This window comes from Branchiostoma lanceolatum, chromosome 13, assembly GCF_035083965.1.
Source record: "Branchiostoma lanceolatum isolate klBraLanc5 chromosome 13, klBraLanc5.hap2, whole genome shotgun sequence".
NCBI lineage: Eukaryota > Metazoa > Chordata > Leptocardii > Amphioxiformes > Branchiostomatidae > Branchiostoma > Branchiostoma lanceolatum.
The window spans coordinates 4489597-4511391 of NC_089734.1; the positions used below are offsets into that span (position 1 = coordinate 4489597).

Below are 21795 nucleotides of genomic sequence, written 5' to 3' on the forward strand. Positions count from 1 at the left end.
GATTAAAGTAATGATTTTCCTGCCCATCGCAGGACCCCGTTGTAACAGTACATGGGACGGCATCACGTGTTGGCCACCATCTCCGGCTGGGACTCTAGTGCGCATGCCCTGTCCAGCACAGCTTCGCGGGATACAATACGACATAACAGGTGCCTAGCAATTAGAGGGTTCACGATTCCAACTGCGCATGCCCAGCAGAATTGTGGGTAAAGGTGAATGCCCCTAACTTGTAAACTGTCCTGGTCTAGACCGTGCATCTAGATGTGTTTTGTTTATGTCTCAGGGGCCTTCATTGCGCATGCGCAGTTGGATCCATGAACCTCTTTAAAGATCTTCCGTATTCCCATGGTGATCTTGTCCTATTTAGTACAAATCTTTGCGGCTAGAATATACCATTTTATGAACATAACATTTCTCATATTTCATAATTGTTTGTAAACAGCCTATCTAGTTCCTCGACTCATCCAGACGTTGTTTGGAGTTGGGGATGTGAGATTTGTCTCCAGACTCGGCTCTCTCTCTCACTGCATTTAGCCTTTCGAGCGAGTTAAGCCCCCCCCCCCCCTCTCACTGGACGTGCGGCAAGCTGGCGACCTCAATGCGACCGAGCGATTTGACAGCGCTCAACGAATTTCATCGATTAAAAAACGAATCTTTTTACGCTTTGTGTGTTTTGTTATCTTTTTAGTCATACTTGTACGTTTTGCATGATATTCCCGTATAGTCAAGGCTAACACAAATCAAATCTAAATTAGAATCAACGCAGCAATGCCGCCAACTTGCCGTGGGTCCAGTGAGATAGGGGCTTTAGTGACATCCACACCTTAACCCTTAAACTGCCAGTCCTGGTTTTATCAGGGAAACAGAAACATGCCTTGTGTGCTGGGCCCGATTATAACCGGGATAGGGTATTCCCCAGAAGAAAACAGCTTTTCGTGCGTGTAGCGCTCGAAGCCCGGAAGTTAGGGGAGTTAGGGCCGCCGGCTGTTTTGCGGGTTTCGTGAGGGAGGTCAGGGGTCAAGCATTTTTGCTTGACTAAAAAACCTGGCAGCTTTCATTGTTGTCTTGTCAGGATTCCCTCTGTCTTCCCCAACGTAGCCCTCCTTCCAGAATGCCCTGCAAGATTGCTCTATACAAAACGTGCATGTAATTCGCATCATATATTCTAATATCTTGTATTTTCAAATTAGAAAATGCACATGATGTTAATTTCATCTATGTTAGAAACTCGATTACATATATCATTCTGTTGACTGTCTGTACGTATATGTATATGTTTAAAGGTTTGTGGTCGCCCCAAGACCCTTTGTAAACTTCCAAAGTGGCGACACGTGGACCCTTAGGTGATAACCAATTAAAGGATCAACAAATTAGAAAGGATACTATTATTTCTATTCTGTTGATCTTTTAGTTGGTTAAATAGCACACAAACAATAAAGGCGCCGACAACCGTTTAGAGCAATTTGCACGTCTACCATTTAACTCGTATGTCATCTCCTCTCTAACCATGTTGTATAATGTTCATTTCACAAATAATAACGCCCACGCGAGGCTCAATCTTTAAACCTGTTACCTACCTACTTACCTGTTAGTGTCAAATTAAAGCTAAAGCCATGTTGATTTGGTTATATTGATGACGTCCGCGCGCGAATCAATTTTCGTTCTTTTCCAAGAAAAATCGAACTTACTCAGAAATTGTACAAAGCAGCTGCAAACTGAGCAAATATATGCTTAAATTGCATATATCGGGGTTATCAACTATATTTGAACCAGTAGCTCAACAGTGAGGCTGCTACGTGTTGAGCTACAGGGACATCCCCATTGGTCTTACCCTGGGTTCTAGACTGTTTATCGGGCCTTTTAGCCGGTTCGAATTCCCTTTAGCCGGTACCTTGTAGTCAGTTCCTTCGGCGGCACAGAGACCCCAGCCCGCAGAACCTTAATTAGCGCGCCGGGGGATTTCTAGCCGGGGAATTAATTGACCGGCCCTACCAACAAAGGGGCGCGGTTCACTCCCACGGGCTACAACTCCCCGGAGCGTTGATTAAGACCGGGCGGGCAGACTGTTCTTGGGCCGCCGAAGCAAATCGCTAGCGACCCGGTACTAGTCTGGCGCCCAGAGTACATTGGTCTAAAAGAGATGGTTAAAATCTGAACTGACACTTTCGTAAAGACCAATACCAATTTTTGTCGGGAGACATTTTCAGTCTGATAGAAGTTGGCTGAGAGTTTACCAGAAGGAAATGGAAGTACTTTACCGGAGTTTAGTTCCATTTGGTTCATTTGAAGAGGCATTTAACTCTACCTGTTGACGTCAGACCAGCCTTTCCCTCCATTAGCTATAGGATACGTTAATGCAGAAAGCTACTTATGTGTATTCTCTGTAAGATACGTCAGCTGAGTCACCTACGCCATTAGAGCCAACATTCACATTCAGAAGTAGACATTTACCATGAAATATAGATCTTCATAATGGCCAGTTTCCATTGAGGTGGTTTGGCATAATGTGTGGTGGCCTTCTAGAGTCGTTCTCTGCTTCACGGAATAATTGAGGCTTTGATCATGACATGTGGTACTGTTTTATGCAAGTAATACAGTTTTGAAAGAAAAGATATTAATTAAATGATATGTAATTTCCGTCAAATTGACTTGTCATCTTCTGTACAATATTGCTTGTTGTTTTTATATGTACTTTTCTCTTATTTGTTTTCATGGTGATAAATGATTTTTCATATCAATATGGAGTCTTTTTCTCTACAGAAAATGCAACGAAGCTGTGCTACAAAAACGGTACTTGGGCCAGGAAGGCGAACTACATTGACAACTGCCATCCTATAAGTGCCAGCACCAAGCCCGAGAACGCAGAAATGGTAGGAAACTAATGGAACACTTTTAACGCTGTTGAGTCCTTGGCTACACCCTATGAGATTGGACGTCTGTGGTCCATGAACTTTAACTTTGCGATCAAGCTCGTCATGTTGCCTCCGTTTACGGGGGCTTTGTTGTTGTTTAGAGATATGGTCGTTGTATTTTTGTCGGTCTGTCATAACCAATTTCTTATGATTATCATCATCATATACATTATGCAATGAAAGGCGAACCGTCTTTGTCATGAGATCTGCATCAGTGTATTTATATTGCCGCCCTTCTACGTAACATTCCAGATGTGATCTGTTTGAATGAGATTTCCTTATTATTGATATGTTTGTACATTGGTTTTAATTCAGTGGCAAGACTGCGATTTCCAATGAAGTTATCTTGTATCTTGTATCTTTGAGATTTCCTTATAGTGCTACCTTTGATGGCCAGCTTATACTGCTCCACTAAGACCACGGGTGTGCGTGTGTGATAACACCCATCGATTTTAACATATATACATTTGTATTTCCTTTCAAATGATAGGAACGCCATCTTGAAAACGCCAAGCTGTTGAACAATGTCGGCCACGCCATTTCCTTGGTCTGCCTGGTCGTCGCCTTCGGCCTGTTTGCTTACCTAAGGTGAGTAAAGCCCCCCTCTCACTGGACCCGCGGCACGCTGGCGGCGTCGCTGCGGCCGATCGTATTGACGAAGCACTCAACGAATTGAATTAACAAAAAACGAATATTTTTAAGTTTTGTGTGTTTTGTTGTCTTTTTGATCATACTTGTGCGTTTTGAATGATATTCCCATTATAAAGTCAAGGGTAACACAAATCCAGTTTAGGACGCAGCGACGCCGCTAGCCTACCGCGGGTCCAGTGAGAGGGGGGCTTAAGAGTTCGAGTGTTAAACTCGTCATAGATTGAAGGCATTCGTGCGACATTCGGAGGTGTGTTATGCAGTCAGCTGCAGCTGTGAGCGCTCCAAATCACGCGCGTTCCCACCAGATTGTGCTCTCGCGAGAGAAGTTCTAAAAATGGCGCCGGAGTTTGGGAAGGGCTCTATTCGGCTTTCTAGTGAAGAAAACAGTTGATTTCGGTTCATTCGTGTATGCCCCACGACATAAAACGAACCAGTGATGTCCAATACATCCCGTTTAATTCTCTAGTGTCGGTTTACCTTCAAACTTATCATGCTGGCACAGAATCCATCCACCAACCCCTGGTCATCCCTTTATCATTTTGTTTTTAAGTCAAAGTCTTTTTCAAAATTAATGAGCTACCAGTTCTGTGCGAATGAACGCCAGAACTTGTTAACGTCATAATCTCTGCCTGCAAAGGTACGATACTATTGGAAGTAACAGTAGGGAGCATATTGCTGAACTGATAAAATCGCAATTACAATATGGCTTCATTAACAAAATAAAGGCCACATTCCATTGCGGCCTCTTTGCATGCAGAAACTATGTATGGCCATTCTGAATGTGCATCAACTGTAAAAATATAATTTCCGGTAATGCCTGAGATATACAAGCACCCAGTCTGCTTCATCGCTCCTTCTGGGTTCCGAAACATACAGCTTTAGTAACGTTACAGGATGCATCATTATTTATCTCAATTATGACATATTGCTTTCACTATATGAATGACATCCTCTAGGCACTGCAAAATTGATGCGAGTGTGCGAAAAAACAACTTGGACCCAAAGAAAATGTGCCTTCATTGTGAAATCTAAGGGGTCAGGAAGGTTTGACAAATGACTGAACTTACAGATATGGTAAACCAAAATATAACGTCTTTATTTTTGCCCGTTAACATTTTCTTCGAAGGCTCTTTCGCTCAGGGCTAGAAACATTTCTGCAAGGAGTAAGTTTACGACAAAAAGGACGTCTTACAATAGGAAAAAGGGCATTGTATGACTTTAGTATCCGATTTCCTTTTTCTTTTGAAATTTACGGCATATATTTGCTGATGTTGAAGCTTTGGTTTACGATTCACAGTAAGGCCGCAAACCTTTTTTTTTGGAAACGGACAAAACTAATGCGCGCGCCGGTGTCATCTATATAATCAAGTCAGTTTGGCCTTACATACACAATAGAACACTTTCAATAAATTTCCTTCCTTAAAGCCCCTGTCCTAATTACTTACACTATTCAGAGATACAGTTTGAGAACCATCCTCCTCACGTTGCGTTACATTTTTCAGAAAATACAGCTAGCTTTCCCCATCTTCTGGCAAGCTCCCCAGAAATTGGCATTCCGTCTTTGAAATTGGTACAAGTTTTTCCACTCTACTCTAAAACTCCGGAAACGAAGTGCTTAAAGGTCACCGTACATGAGATTATTCTACGTTTTGGAGAATGCTGTTGAGAATCCTAAGTGCCGTTTTGCGTTCCCTTCTTTTAAGTTTCCCAGCGTCAGTGTTTCGCGTAATGCTTGGTTACCTATCTCTTGAGTTGCCTGTTCATAGCGAAGATTATGGTAGTACTAGACTGAATAATTATTTCACAATACGGGAATACAGGTTAATGCTGTTGGTAGCCCAAAGGGCTAAATTGTACAGCTTTGTCAGCACATCATAGCTTTGAATGCACTTTGTTATACAAAACTCCAAAGAAACAAATTATACAACTTAAATACAACCAACAATATTTCCTTATTGTAGATCTCAATCTTTACAGCTTGAAACACGAATTCTAAAGAGCTTATACTTTTGGATAATTATCGTTCTAATTATCTAGGATGTGCAATGGTAATCATTGACTTACTTGACTCACCACTCATATCTAATATTCATCAATAATGAAATATTCCTACATGAGCGTTTATCAAACCAAATTATAGCTATGGTATAGTCGACGATTTTAGGATTAGCACTGTTACAGTAATAATGAATTAGCGCCCTATTCCGCTATTCAAAACCTTTATGGAATCCCATTTGTGAGAGTGACATTTAGTCTGCTCAGGAAAGTACGAATCCGGAAAATTACACAGACTAGGTGTTTCCAGCTAATGACCACCCTAGTGTAAACTATTAGGTGGATAAAACATGTTTAATGAATAATGTAAAATACAGCAAGTTAGTGGTACATTCATACACATGGATACATTTGATATATTTCTTATTTTCTTTCTTATTTGTGTGGTGTACGGTATCTGCAACAATGTTGTGGCAAGCCTAGTAACTCAAATTAAACATAAAACAATTCGTTCCCTCTGCTTGCTTTTTCTATTCAACCAATGGCTTTTTTCAATATCTACAAAAATTATTAATTTTTTTCCGAGCGTGCGTAGTCCAGTAGTTTGTGACCCTGCCTCTGGACCAAGAGGTTGTGATTTCGAATCCCGGCTGTTGTTGCACACCCGACTTGCACGCTACTTTGAAAGGGTCACAATTCTTATTAATTAGGATTAGGCGTTAAACCGTAGTCTCCAAGCAGACCCAACGGTTGCAAAGACCGTATCCAACTGGCAGAAGGAGTTTTTTTGCAATCCCGACGGACCCTGACAACTTCTCTGGCTGACTGGAGCTTCTCTGGCTAGCTTGTACGATTTTGGCACCGTGGAGATCTGCTTGGAGATTAGTTAAACCGAAGGTTTGCTGTTCAGTACACTTAAGATCTTGGTCAATTTACCTGTAAATACCGTGCATAGCGTCTGCCTTCTCTGTCACGACCAGTGGAAGATTAGCTCAACTGTTCATTGGGTTCATTAAGCTAAACTGGTTTGAGGCCTAGGGGAATTGCATCCGTACAATGAACCTGTAAATACTCTTCATAGCGCCTGTCTTCTCTGTCACCACCAGTGGAAGAATTAACTCAATTGTTCATTGGGTTCATTGAGTTAACTGGTTTGAGGCCTAGGGGAATTGCATCCGTACAATGAACCTGTAAATACTCTACATAGCGTTTGTCTTCTCTGTCACCACCAGTGGAAGAATCAGCTCAATTGTCCATAGGGTTCATTGAGTCAAACTTGTTTGATATCATCCGTGAATAGTTTCATCAGGTTGGTAAGTCACTGATTAAAAAGACACTTTTTTACACAACCAAGAGATTTATTCCACCGACGTTTCGGTGACCATCTGTCACCTTCTTCAAGGCAATTCTGAGCAGTGCAGCACAGGTGTCGCTGTTTATACATAATAATGAGATGCATTCCCAAACGCAAAGTATTTACATATGTACAATCACAGGGATGACAAACGTACATAAGTGTAACACATACACAACTATCGATCAAAAGACGACGCAACGATAATCATCTATTTCTTAAGGAAGCGGTCCCAAACGTGACTGAGTCTATACCCCCCCACAAAACTTGTTTGATATCACCTTGAATTGACTTCCCACATTAGGAGCATCCGCTGTACGAGGAACAACATCCACTGGAATCTGGTGGCAACCTTCATTCTCAGGAACACCAGCTGGTTCATCATTCAGGGGGTGGTGGACGTGAAGACCGTATTGGACAACAGCGTACGTTTGTTTGTTTATATGTTTTTTTGTTTGCTTAGACATGTGTTTATTCATGAAAAGCTTAAATCGGTCTGCATGTCACTTTTTGATCATATTTATTGTTTTCTCAACGCAATCCTGCAGTTTTGAATGCTCATAAAAACCGGAGGTTCAGATGCAGTACTATAGAAGGCACAAGGGGTCCAACAATCAAAGTTGCCTTTAATACCATGCATGTTCGTGTAAGCAAGTCCATGGTTCTAAATACGCATGCACAGCGATATGCACTGTGGGTAATATTTCAAAGTTGAGCCCCCAATACATGAACAAAACACGTCTCGACATGTATAAAGCATTCTCGAGACAAGAACTGTTCGCAACTTAGGGGCCTTTACCTTTGCATTAACCTTTTGCCAATGCGTGCTTAGAACCATGAACTTCCTTACTGCCAACATCTACCATTATACCATAAGGGTCCATCTGCCACTTCCAAATTTAAGTAGTTAACCCGAAAAGAAACAAACCCGAAAGCAAAACTACAAACACAGAATCTACACCGAAAACATACTAGTTACCTTCTTTGCAAGGGCATTAATCATAACAAGTATACTGCAAAGTCAACAAAACCAACACAATGGAGACGATAGAAATACATTCAGACTCGTGATCTTGGACGATGAGCGAGCCCCTCTGCGCGAGCTGCAGCAGATCCTTAACAACATCACACATCCCTGCACACTTTCTGTCCCCCGTAGTTGAGACATCCTACAACCTCCACGCATCTCTACACTACAGGCTAGTTGTAGTTTATTGAGATACCCATAGCTTTAGCCCCCAAGGAGGCTGATCCTCCCGTGTTCGTACACTCATATTTACATAGATACATACATACACAAACAGTGTTACACAATTCCAAATCAAAATAAATACAAATTACACATCAACAGTCTGAAATCATTCGTCTTTCACAATCTTGATAACCCTATCCACAAACTGTCACTAGCATCAAGAGTCTCAACATCAGACGGCTGTTGTAATTCATGTCTCCGGTAGTTGAGGCATCTTACAACCTCCGTCACCGTCTGTGACTGAAACCGCCAATTAGAAACAGACAGAAACTCTCCTTTATCCCAAGACCAATACCTTCCATGTGATTCCCGAAAAACTCTGTTATTGATATTGTTTTATTTTCATAATCGCGTTTAATGATGTGTTATTTTACTACTCTTGATATTTAACTTACAGTGTTTTTTTTTTCAATTCAACAGTACTGTAAAATCAATATATCTAGATCCAGATAAGGACTGAAAGTGATCGGACAATACAGTTTGGAAGTAATGAGCTAGCCTTGGTGCAAAAAAATTCTCTCCGGGATTAGGTCAGAGGTGCCCTGTTACGCACAAGCTCCCTACACCAAAATCACTAAAACCAATTTGAAACCTTGCGTAACAAGTCACGCAGTGTCAAATGATATGTTATGCAATATGTTCACCTCCCTCAACGTGCGTTCTTTGTTATGCAACGAGCCAATTACTGAGGAAATAACCGTTATTACGTGGTAAACAATTAAAGGATTCTGAGAAATCTACTTTATTTTCCAGTGGTACTGCCGGGCGGCCGTTACCCTTTTCAACTACTTCCAAGTCACCAGCTTTTTCTGGATGTTCGTGGAGGGCCTCTACCTACACATCATGATTGCGCATGCATTCGGGACCGAGCGGATAAAGTTCTGGGTCTACGCTATCATTGGTTGGTGTAAGTGTCTACAAATATACATGATTGGCGTAAATTTTTGGAACATAAGGTTTAAGGTAGACATCCTAGTAGCATTGACGCACCTAGCTTGCGTATTGACTGGAATGGTTGATCAAAAGATTTTCATAACCTTTTTGAGGTCGAAGGGGCAGTTGGTTGTTATCCACGGTGTCTAGGGCGCGGTATTGGAAGGCGGAACCCATCCCTCTCCTTTTATCTCCCCAACCAAACTCAGACACCCATTGTTGCACATGGGCGTAGAAAGGAAAGTCGTCTGAAGTGCTTTCCTTTCTAGCCACACGGAATGTTAAGAATTGAACCCGTGACCTCTCAATCTCGTGTCTACTAGCCTCGCCACTCGGTTATTCATCGCCACACCTTCATGCATTATTTACTTGTCAAAAAGAATAACGTCGAATGCACTAAACAGTATTACATATACATTAAAAGAAACAATGCCCGGATCGAGATCCTCTCCATGTTTGAATTCTCCCCATTGTACGTAGTGTAATCATAGCTGCCCTGGACATGGGATTCACACTGCACTCAGTGGCAGAACGGAACGGCACAGTTTGCAATGACTGTTATCGACGCACAGATGCATGTGTGTCTTGCCTATGTAAAAGAACCCTGTGAATTGCAAAGCTTCGACAGTCATTAGTAGTGAGTGGGTCTACAAAAGGCTTACATTCGGGGGATACAAATTACAGCCTGAATCTTAACTGCATATGTAATAACCCTAGATGTAAGTGATACTAATTACTGAATTCATTATTCTATATCTTGCGTTGAATACCACAGGGAAAAGTCCTATTTACATCAGAAAGATTGGAACTTTGAAGTTCTTCAATACCTGCAATATCAAGGAACGCTAGAAATGCAATTCACATGCAAGGTAAATGTAAGATGTTTCAAAAGAAGCTCTTGAATGTGTATCCGTAACACTCTGATTTCAACACTTCACAATATCAAAGAACGCTAGCTAGCAATGCAATTTAGGTACCCAGAGACGAGAGGCTTCAAAGGAAAGACAATTTTTGCAAGGCTCGTAATACCAAAGTCTAGCTCAAAGGCATCTCAACTTAACCTGATGAAACGCTTTGAAGATATCCTATGGATTTTTGACATCAAAGTAGGACACTATGAACCAGGGACCTTATGGATTAACAGCAGACACAAACAAGAGAACAAGATGACAAAGATAGCCACGTTGAAGCTGTCGGAAACATGTTTATACGACTTCGCAATATCAAAGAACGCTAGCAGTACAATTTTCATACCGAGTAACGTAACATGACCAGTTTACGTCCGATTTATTCAAAACGTATTTATCTTAAAACTGCGCGGACAGAGCCAAATTTCAAACCCATGGGCAGAAATATCGGCTCTTCTAAAAAGAAAAGGCATGGTCTGTAAGTTTTTCTCCGCCTGTTTAACGCCGTGCGAGTATGTATTTATACTGAGGTATATGATGAAGAATTGTGCTAGGGTAACCCATTATCGTCCACTTCTGAATCTTTTCCCTTCTAGCGCTATGCTTGAAGAACCTAGACCAGAAAAAAATGCACAGTAACTGTCCAAAGTAGTCTGCAGACAAATGATAGTAAAATCACTATGTCTGTCCGGCCACTTGCTTAACGCGATGGAAAAAAAAACAAGGTTTATTCTGTAAATTTCCCCCACATGCGCGGCACGTGGCGTTCACGTGGTAAACGCACGGCCATTATGTTTTGCTGTTCAAAAATTAAAGAGATGGCTAAGGATCATACTTATGATGTTCTTTATTGCTCATGAGAACAGGCTTTGGCATAATACACCGCGACATGTGGACATGAGCCAAACCGGACGTAAATAGGTTCTGCACGTAAATAGGTCATGTTACGTTATATAGAGGTTTCAAAAGAGATACAGTTTCTGTGAGGCCAAAGTCTGGATCAAAGTTATCTCGAATAACCTTGATGAAACATTTCAAAAACGTCCAAGGGATTTTGTCATCAAAGCAGAGTAAGTACTAGGGACCTAGGGGATTGCCAACAGGACACGGGTCATACTGTGGGAACTTGTGCGCCCTTCCTACAAACTTTACAATCGTTTCAAGTACATACGAGCTACGCAGGTCGAGACGTACATCATGGTTTGGCCGGAAATCATTGCAGGGCGGGAAGTTCGTTGTAGCCCACGTAATCTACTTCCTTACGGTAGCAGCAGCCGGTTAAAGCTGCATCTTTCAACGGCAGTGAATCGCATGTTGATAGACACACGCATCCTTTTCAAGGTGGAAGAGCTCAGGAAAATAGATTGTAGCAAGGTCACTCAGTATACGAGTGGGATTTTATACAAGCCCACAGATCAGCGGACGTGCCGTTGTTATTTTTACAAACTGAGTATGAGGGCACAGAGTGCAAGGACGCTCCTCATACATGTGCAGCACTGGTGTCAACGGATTGATTTCAAAGTTCGTGAGTGTCCACAGATTGAGGACAGTAGCGTTTGTTTTGTCAGTTCACTTGGGGTTGTAAGAAATCTTAATAATTCCATTTACTTACATCCTAGTTTCAGAAAAATAGACGCTTTCTGTAATGTTTGTCTTCGTGTTATTGCCTAAATGAAGAGCAATCCACAGCGGTGAAATGTGGAAGCCAGAAATCATCACAATATTTTTGGTGCTACATTTCTACACCTCAGTCTGATAAAGATGTCTAATCCTATGTTTACTCTAGACATTAGGTTCGTCATTTCTAAGCGTGATAAGTTTATGAAAATACACTGGTATCTGGTAACAAGTTGTCCTCATTAGATTTTCTTAATTAGTCTGACGTCTATATGATTATTCTGTTTATTCAGGTGTTCCAGTTCCAATCATTGTCCCGTGGGTGATGGTGAAGATATTCCTGAAGAACGAAAGGTACTTATTGTATTCATTCGTTTTTATCTAGCTCATTCGATTTTAAGCCCCTATCTCACTGATGCTGCGGCACGTTGGCGACCTCAATAGTGCAAATCAGTTTTACAAAGCGCTGAACGAATTTCATCGATGAAAAACGAATCATTTTACACTTTGTGTGTTTTGTTGTCTTTTTAAGCATACTTATACATTTTGCATGATAATCCCATTATAAAGTCATCAAGGGTAACACACATCCAATTCAGGTCGCAGCGAGGTCGCCAACGTGCCGCGGCTTTAGTAAGAAAGGGGCTTTACGCTCTTGTCTTCTTCAACCACAATGGCGTGAAGTACCAACTGTTTTGAATCGGTACATTCTCTGTTTTCCGACGGCATACTTCCAGCTCATGTAAGAAAACAGTCTCATGTGTTTATCAACGCCCAGTTTGTTTATTTAACATCTCCTTTCCATTAGAGGCTTCTATCGCTGAGTGACCGAAAATTTGACAGGTCGCTCAACGAGTTTCATAAACAAACAAAAAACGAACATTTCTTTCACGTTTTGAGTGTTTTGCTTTTTTTCTCAGTCATACTTTTACATCGTACATCATATTCCATTTGCAAAATCTAAAGTTGGTCGCTGTACGGTCACTTAGGGATCGTGGTCTTATGGAAAGACGGTTTTACACAGCGGATGTCTGGGCTAACTACTCCCGGCATATATGGGATGCTCAAGGCCACGGGGAATCGTTCGTTTGCATTTTGAGATGTTTGTTACCCCAGGTTCAAATCGGGACGGAGTGCGTTGCAACTAATGGAGTTTGTCTAAAATCGATTCCTCTTGCTTTCATTCAACAAGTTTGCAAGTCAATACTCTCAAGGACATACGAAGGTGTTTCTGTGCACTTCCTGTTCGCTGTGTTGATGAAAAGCATTCACAAGGCGTAGGGAAAAATGCTGCGTTTTTTGGTTACTATAACGACCATCAAAACCTGCCGACCCTAGCTGGCATCATCATCATCAGGTCCCTAGCTGGCAAGGGACATACAATTTTCGATCTGGGTGATTCAAACATTGTAGAAATTCACTTTCGAACATGTTCTCCTCATTTCTGTGTCAATAGAAAAAAAAGTGATACAAACATTTCCAACAGACTTATGTCCCCTTATTGTTAACACCCGCATACTATCATACTTGCATAGTTTAAAACTATGATGTCGAAAATACCAGTGTCCTGGTGCATTTCACTTTTACATTTGATTTGTTAAATCGTATCTGTTGGATCGCTTCCGCTGTATTATGGAAAGCAATCAGATACAGATAGCTATCACTGGCTACAATGGGCGTAGTTACGAAAAATGTCCATCGGCCGTAGTATGAATTCAAGGCCATTAATCTAATTAATGAACAAAAACATTTTCCTACTCTGTCGATCACAGATGCTGGATTGACACCGCTGGCGGGATGGACCACTACGACTTCATCTACCACGGACCGACTATCCTCGTCTTGTTGGTGAGCTTGGGATATTTCAAACTAATGACGTTTTTCTTAAACTGATTCCTACTTTTAATAAAAAGACCCTTTGAACACGACCAATTGATTTATTTGGTGACCGCCTGTCATCTTCCTCAATTCATCGGAGTTCTGACTGCTTCACTTTGCACTGCATCTATAGGTGTCGCTGCTTACAGATGCAATCCAGAACCCGAAATTAAATTATTTACATATACACAGGGTGTTTACAATGCGGTACCAAATGTAAAGGAGCAAATTATATGCACAAAAGTAACAATAGCAGCGTAACGTTTCCTGGTTCGTCAATAAGTGGTAAATAAGTACAGGTTTTAGTATACACCCATGCGTTAGCTGAGCGACACTTCTACTTATGTTTGTCCGACTGTTCTTTTTCAAAAGCTAAAATATCTTATTTCTTTGTAGGTCAACTTTGTCATCCTTGGAAACATCGTGAGAATTTTGATCCTGAAGCTGCGTGCGAGTCCAAACAACCTGGATACAACACACTACAGGTGGGAATCACATACAACAGAACTAGAACTCCATGCAACAGGACCAGACAAATACAGTCTGGTTATCTTTATGTTCCATCTTCCCACCTTGTAGAGCAGCAGTCTGCTTACTAACCAACAAGAGCTAACATAAGTAAATCGTTGATATTACCATGCGTAGGGATAATCGTGGGTTTCTTTTCAGTGTTTTAATAACAAAGCAGTCTTTCATGTATTTACCTTTTACTTTATTTCTGCGCTTGTCCAATTTCCGCACCTAAAGGAATCGTGTGAATCTAACATATTGTACGCTATAGCCACTGACGGCTTGGTAAAGCCGAGGATTTTAAAACCACCCAAAATCGTGACCTACGATGATCCCCTTAGTTTCGCGAGCCTACAAAAACTTGGCTACGATTTTCAGTGAGTTCTCACATCACAACAACGTCGTTTTTTTTTACATCATGGACGTTGCTATACATAGTGATAGTGTTGTTTAGACTAATCATGTATAGAAATGACTAAATAGATTAACTTTCAAAAGCCAATATTTTGGACCCTGATATTGCTTTGGTTGCCTTGAAGAAGCTACAATATTTAAATGCTTTATCTAAATTTCTGTAGGCGAGTTTCTATGTACTCAAACATCGAAAACGTAACTATGCTGTTTGCAAAATTACTCAAATACGTCTAAAGTTTCTGTATAACGAGTTTGTGATGTATGTGTGTTTGAATTTGTAGCGAGTACTCAGCAGACGGCAATGGTACAACACACAGGCTGTCACGTGTTTCCTATAAGTTACAGTCAAGGTAGGGCATCTGTCGAACTAAAGTCTATATCATTCATAAAGAAAAAAATTACAAGAACTATGCAACCGATGGATATAAAGTTGCATACAAACTAGAGCGTAAAAATGACAAATGCATAAAAATGAGACAAATGTCAATTGAATTGTAACTGAAACATAAAAGTAACTGAAAATTGCAATCTCTAAGTAGCTTCAGAATAGATATTCATGAAACTAACAATTGAAGTGTCTCATAATCATGTAACGACGTTTTAAACTATTAACTGTTCTTGAAACAATCATCACTACTTGTTGAGCTAATGGAAACATATAGACAACACGCCTTGTTTTCACTGTGTCTGCTTGCCTGCAGTTTTCCTGTAATAAGTTACAGCACAACAACGTTACACGGTACAATGTGTGGCAACTAGGGGTGGATACCGGTTCGCTGGACCTGATTCGCACCTTTATAACATCCAAGAACCGATTCCAAAAAAAATTGAAAGCCAAAAACCTGAGTAAAAAAAAACAACTGAACAAAGTACAAATATATTTTTCTATTTTGTTTCATAAAAAGTGTTTTGAGTCTCCCCTCTGACAAGAAAGGCATTTAAAATAAGTGCAACATTCAAATATCAAACATTGGTCTAATAAAACAAAACATAAACTGGACAGGATCAGGTCCAGGTTCAGGTCCGGACCTGAACCTAAATCTCTGGACCTAAACTTGGACTTGGACCTTATTAAGCCGAACCGGTATCCACCCCTAATGGAAACAGCTATTAAACACATGCATAATACAAAATAGAGGTATGGAATAAGACTTACAATAAGGGCAATAAGGGCCGGCTAGCATGCATCATTACTTTCGATATAATCTGACTTGTTTTCACTTTTGATTCAGCATCAAAGCAGTGAAGGCTACAGTGGTGCTGCTGCCCTTGCTTGGCATCACGTACATCTTGTTCTTTGTTCACCCGCCGTCCAAGGGAACATCGAAACTCTTCTTCATCTACTTCAACTCGTTCCTACAGTCCTTTCAGGTACGGTACAAAACAAGGTGGTTAAGGTTGTTGGTTTAGGATCTTAAGGTTCCGGGTTCGAATCATTGAGATTCCCCTCTGTTGAGCCCTTTCCCCACTCGAGTCAGGTGAAAGCGAGTACCTAGCTTCGGTTAGGGACGTCCTTTTGTATGGGATAAATACATCCCTTATCCAGCAGCAAAACCTTTGGATGGGACGTAAATCTGGAGGTTCCATGTTTGAGGAGAGCACTTCAAAGAACACACTTCACATATCAAAAAGAGTGGATCAAACTTTACAATGCGGCCTTCCGGTTGACATCTTGAAAATGTGACATAGTCACCTGTATGTTATATCAATCATTCCACAAATGTCGTAATTAAATCTTAATAAACTAATTCAAGAAATACATATCATTCACTTCATAGCTTTATCTGCTTTTTAGCCATATTCGAGGCCATAGAAAGGTCTTACAAAGTTGTTGTTGGCTGCTCATCTGTCACTTACTCATCTGCTCAGCACAATGCTCCATTTATCCGCTCAGCGATGCTGATCCGGACTTATTTTATGTTCAGTGCCTAAAATAGAGAACTTTATGTCCTGTTTTGAACATTACTCTTAATGCCTTCACAGGGGTAGCCTTGAAAATCAGATTTGCAACGATTTTTGCAGTGTTTCTGGGATGATATTTCATTCCAATTACAATAGACTGTCACCAACTAACGCAATCTTTGAAGCTTCTACACAATCCGCGTGCCGCAAATTCCATTAAGTCTTTGGCAGCTTGAGTGCGGGGGCAGTGTTGTTCAATAAAGTGTCTGACAAGAGGATAAAAATACCATCAAACATCCCTCTTATTGTATTTCAGGGATGCTTTGTGTCCATTATCTACTGCTTCACGAACACGGAGGTAAGTTAAGGACATTCAAGTCTGGGAAACTTTTGTTCAAACCACAGGCGATCCAACAGTTTTTCCAACGGGGTCCAAACAGACTCCTTCATGTTTTGTTCAGTAATATGTTAACCTTAGTGCTTTTCGGAGATCCTTGCCCATACATTGCTTGGTCAATTTCATGGAAAATGTTGACATGTTTAAGAGGCTATAATCATTACTCATTATCATAATGTATGCAGAAATGTAACTCATAAACTTATGGATATATTGGGAAAGTCAAGCTTGGTTTCAGCCTTCTAGCTGCTTCACTTGGTACTGTAGCAGAACTTAATGTTTCTGTATCTTCTGGTCTTAATTTCGTTTTGTATTATGCGGTCTTTAGATCAAGTTTCATTTGGGCCTTCTGGCTACTTCCCTTGGTACTGCAGCAAAACTTCTTGTTCTACAAGTGCTTAATTTTTGTCGTATTATGCCATCTTTAGGTACAGACTACGATCAAGCGCCATTTCGACAACTGGCGGGACCAGCACTGGTGCGCGTTCAACGCCTCTCCGTCCAAACATCTCCAGATGACCTCCATTACAGCCGCAGCAAGCAACGGCAACAGAAGCGAGAGCAAACGGGACGCATGCGCGTACGAGAAGAACGTCATCGTTCACACTGCATAGGCCGTCCAGATGCGTTTTGTATATACAGTTGTGAAACAACAAGAATGGTATATTTTAATGATAGCTTTTGAATATTTTGAAGCTGTCGAGAAGATTAAGATTCTATTTAGCACAATGCCGTGGGTTCAATCCTGTTGATTGGTGTATGTACGCTGCCGAAACATTTTAATGAATGGATGGGTGGATGGATGGGTGGATGGATGGATGGATGGATGGATTCGTAGTGTGTAAATGCCATGTGTGGCAGCAGTCAGTTCGAACTGTATATCTTAACAATGACGTTGTCAAACAACAACAAAAAGGTGGACATTTAAGAAAGCAGAGTTTGTTGCCTTTCTTCGATTTTTATGATGTGTGGTTGGAAAGCTAGATGGAAGGTTACCGTGTACATAGATAAACCTGGGTTTACAGTCTGAGCAAATTGTTATCGTTGTGAAACAGCAAGAAAACCTGGACAGGAAAAACTTGTTTCAGTCTGTGCCAGTTGTTACGTTGTGAGACAACACCAAAAAGTCAATTTCGGTGTGATGGTGTGGGCTGCAAGAAAATGTCCTTGAAGTCTGTTTCAGTTGCTACGTTGTGAAAATAACAACAAATCATGGGAAGGAACAACCTGTCCTTACAGTCTGTACCAGTTGCCACATCGTGAGACAACAACAAAAGTATATTTCGATGTGATGTCGTAGGCTGCTAGAAAATGTCCTTACAGTCTGTGCCAGTTGCTACACTGTGAACAACAACAAATCATGAGCAGGAACAACCTGTCGTTTCAGTCTGTACCAGTTGTTACGTCGTGAGACAACAACAAAAGTCTATTTCAGTGTGATGGCGTGGGTATGAACCAACCTGTCCGTTGTCATAGTGTTGGGGGCTGTGATGACTGGTTTCCATAGCGACAGATGATCTTGAACTCCTATTTGGACTTAATTCCATAGTAATAAAGAATCGTAAGCCACTAATGAGTAGTTCTGTGAATGGTCCTCTTGATTTAGAACTGTATGGCCACAGGTTGTCGGGGTATGGGCCCAATGTGCCCCCAACAGCGAGAGGTCGTGGGGTCGTGTGGCGTAACGGCAGGGCGTTCGGCCCAGTACCCAGCGGTCCCTGGTTCAAATCCCCTGACGCCATCGATAGTGTGCCCTTGGAAAAGGCGCTTAACACGACTTAAATCATTTCACCCAGGTATAGAAATGGGTATATTGTTCTCTGAACGTGACACTGTTGGAATAAATAAGTTATGAAATGAGTCCAAAAACGACGTTAAACAACAGCAAGAGATTGTGTAATACAGGCTGTATGGTCAACGACATCTCACGAATCTGTTGCCTAAGAACTGTTCAATGAAGATTTCGTACGAACTACGTCAGGTTATTGTAAGAAAACAATATTAGGTATCTAGAGATTAGCAGTTGTCGTTGTTATTTAGAAAGCTACTCTACAAAAGCCTTTAATGAACGTGAATTCAGGGCCCAGATGACTTCTCTCAAATCTCAATTCAGGTCCGCCTATTTACAGTGATACAACGGTATACACATAAAGAAGGGTGAAGTATAAAACTATGCTTTGATGAGACAACATTAGCAGATTGCTATATTTTGGTGTGCAATGGTGTATATATGTAGCCTTCTTCGCAGACTTCCTATGGCAGTGGCGTATATATAGGGGGAGGTTCTCTAAAGGGAGTTGTGTAGCCGAGGGACGGCCGCTGACCTCGGCTACACAACTCCCTTGGCTACACAACTCCCTTTAGAGAACCACCCCCCCCCCGATATATACGCCGCTGTCATAGGAAGTCTGCGAAGGAGGCTAGTATATATGGCCCTGGGAACAAGAAATCACTAAAAAATACATACCTCAATCCGCGCCAGTAGTGTAGATTTTGAACCGTTGGGGGTTCAGAAATGATGAGGTCTTGAGAAATGTATATATTTATACATGTGTAAAATAACAGCCCCCTGTCACTTAGTAACCGAAAGTGCCCTCGTATACTGGTCTAAGAGTAACTTGATTTTGAATAATCGTGATACCCAGTCAGTCTTTTTAAAAAGGCTGTATTTGATGACTTTAAGAGCTCAATGAATGAATGAATGAATGCACTCCAACAGCTCAAATAATCAATGGTTTATATGATTGCTATTGTTAAGTGAATCAGTCCTTGTAAATGACATGTCTTACAGTGTCTGCAAACTTTGTAAATGTAAATTGTATATTGTAAATGTATAGAACTTGGTCTGTAGTATTTATATATATATACAGGAGAATCAATTGTAACTTCGAAACATTCCGTCTCGTGTACAGGAGCGCCATCTAGACTTTAGCTTTTCTTGCTGCTGGAGTAAAATATTCACTGCAGTGAATTTTCCATTGCAATAAGCACATCATAGAAGTCGTAATTGTAAGTATATCTTTAGTAGCCTTCTCTGTTTTATATATGAATATTAACAGCATTAAACTGTTGCGCACGACGAATAGAGGCTGTGGTGAGAAGCGTTCAGAAAGCACCCGGCCATCTTTCTTCAGCTCTAAATGTAGTCACGTGACCTGCCAGTCAGAGGTCACGCAAGTCACGTGACAGGCGGGTGTAGAAGTGCTAAGATGTATATACGGTTGCTCTGAACTGACATTCCTGTACTTTGTGTATGAGAAACTTGACCGTCGCCTAGCTCTACAGGATGTAGCCTAATTCATTTTTGTTGTAGATTTTGTGAATTTTCTGTGGTTAGAAAAAGAAATTTGACGTTGTCAAGTATGATAATAAGTAATCATCTGTGTTTTTGTTGTTTTCCTGGACTTATATGTATATATTTGTCCAAGCAATAATGTATAGGTTGATGAAGGTAAGATATACCCATTTTACGATACGCCAAATGACAGCCAATCAAGCTAAAAATCAACATAAGATTTTGAAAATTGTATCCAGTTGTTTGAGTAACTGTCATTTGGAGTATAATACATGTATGTAAACGTTATCAATAAAGTTAGGCAAGGCAAATGTTACATACTACGTCATATTGTTGGGTCATACCTTAAATAAAATGATATCCTCTAGTAGGCAATTGGTAATGACCATAGCCTTAATGAAACCATAAAAACATCACACAGATATCATTCAGTTAGGCAAACAGCTGTCATTGGAACTCTGCGTCAAACGTTACACAACTAGTCCTTTATTCGGTCAACACAAAACGTAATAAGAATCATTCCTCGTAGGAATCTGATATTTCCTTATCAATGACACTCCAATATAGAAACATAGACAACAAACTGTAAACGGACTACTTCAAAACACAGAGTATAAGTCTATATTTGTATGGAATGTTCCGTATGTAATGAGGTACATTACAAGATAGATCCTCTTGGTATCCAGTACCGTGCACGTTTCGAACTATAATCACAATGTATTGATACATGTCGCCATATCCATTATTTACGTATGATACAAAGTATGCATTTTCATTGTCATTGTTACACTGTCACCCTGGGTGTAAAAGATTGGCGAATAAATTTTGTTTAAGTGTACACATCTCCATTTCTTTGAATTTCTACAGTATTCACCTTACTATGGATATCATATATCCTCTGAGGTCCCTTTTATTGACTAACTGCAAGTTGTAGAATGTTCTAGGGGACTTCCATCGTGTTCAGAATCACCGAGTGTCATCTTAAGCTTTGAAAATAGATACTTTCTTTACGGTTCATTTGAGGATCACTAGACAAAATCCTGCTGCCGGCAGCGACTCAAGTGCATCCGCCGTTTGACGGCATTCCGGATCTGTGGAGAGGGGAATATTGCTGAACGTTATAAAGACAGTAGAGATGATAAAGATACAATCAAATCTTACAATGCCGATGTGATATACAATATTTTTGGCAAGCATTTAGTCAGATTATTGAGGCCGCCAAGCGCGTATCATTGATTTAAACGGAAACATGTCCGTGTGGAAAGACCGTCATAGATACCATGTGTAATAAATACTTGAGGGCGAACTTTGTTTCATTCATTAGTTCCAACTCTTCAATAATATGATAACAAGTAGACACATAAAAACCTTACTAACCACACGACTCATTATTTACAATATGCTGACAATTCAAATGATAGAATATCCCATATACTAATAGATAAAAGATATTGCAAATTAGTAACTATTGATATTTACCTCTGCGTTGGTAAAACAGTAGATGATTGACACAAAGGATCCCTGAAAATAGAAAAAGGAAGCCGTGAACAATAATACAATAGATGAAAGGAACACACAGCTGGCATTGCGCGCACAACGTCCGGGCGTTTGGCACACTTCACTTATGAATCAATCAGCTACACCCCGATACTGTTTAAGTTAAAGTGACCCGGGCGTCCTGAAAAGACGCATAGGGGTGGCGCCCACTCCATTTCTATAGCTCTTGGGCCACACACTTGTGCAAGTCACTACAGCAGGGGGCTAGTCCACTGGTAGT

The 21795-nt window shown here is 40.8% G+C and overlaps 2 protein-coding genes across 3 annotated transcripts in view; one reads left to right on the forward strand and one right to left on the reverse strand.

Annotated features, from left to right (window-relative positions):
* The first annotated feature begins 44 nt into the window (after window positions 1-44).
* On the forward strand, window positions 45-20099 carry LOC136447571 (corticotropin-releasing factor receptor 2-like). 2 transcript variants are annotated; one of them, XM_066446570.1, is made up of 12 exons: window positions 45-149; window positions 2761-2870; window positions 3403-3500; window positions 7217-7337; window positions 8918-9071; window positions 11916-11976; window positions 13395-13470; window positions 13897-13985; window positions 14706-14774; window positions 15657-15795; window positions 16643-16684; window positions 17152-20099. In XM_066446570.1, the coding sequence occupies exons 1-12, from the start codon at window positions 104-106 to the stop codon at window positions 17335-17337; spliced, it is 1191 nt and encodes a 396-aa protein (XP_066302667.1). In that variant the 5' UTR covers window positions 45-103; the 3' UTR covers window positions 17338-20099. The 2 variants fall into 2 exon arrangements, with proteins under 2 accessions (XP_066302667.1, XP_066302668.1); XM_066446571.1 differs by lacking the exon at window positions 14706-14774.
* Window positions 20100-20331: 232 nt separating this feature from the next.
* LOC136447227 (corticotropin-releasing factor receptor 2-like) overlaps window positions 20332-21795 on the reverse strand; it is an 86207-nt gene continuing 84743 nt past the window's right edge. Inside the window, exons 14-15 of the mRNA XM_066445945.1 lie at window positions 21498-21539; window positions 20332-21109 (exon numbers count right to left, since the gene is read on the reverse strand). Coding sequence (XP_066302042.1) covers window positions 21047-21109; window positions 21498-21539 — 105 coding nt within the window. The 3' untranslated portion in view covers window positions 20332-21046. The remainder of the gene's footprint in view (window positions 21110-21497; window positions 21540-21795) is intronic.

Excerpts from the sequence above, each read along its gene's own strand:
- LOC136447571 (XM_066446570.1), top strand. The coding sequence starts at position 104 with ATGCCCTGTCCAGCACAGCTTCGCGGGATACAATACGACATAACAG. Across the intron at positions 13,471-13,896 it reads CGACTATCCTCGTCTTGTTG|GTCAACTTTGTCATCCTTGG; the intron begins GTGAGCTTGGGA and ends ATTTCTTTGTAG. Across the intron at positions 14,775-15,656 it reads TCCTATAAGTTACAGTCAAG|CATCAAAGCAGTGAAGGCTA; the intron begins GTAGGGCATCTG and ends CTTTTGATTCAG.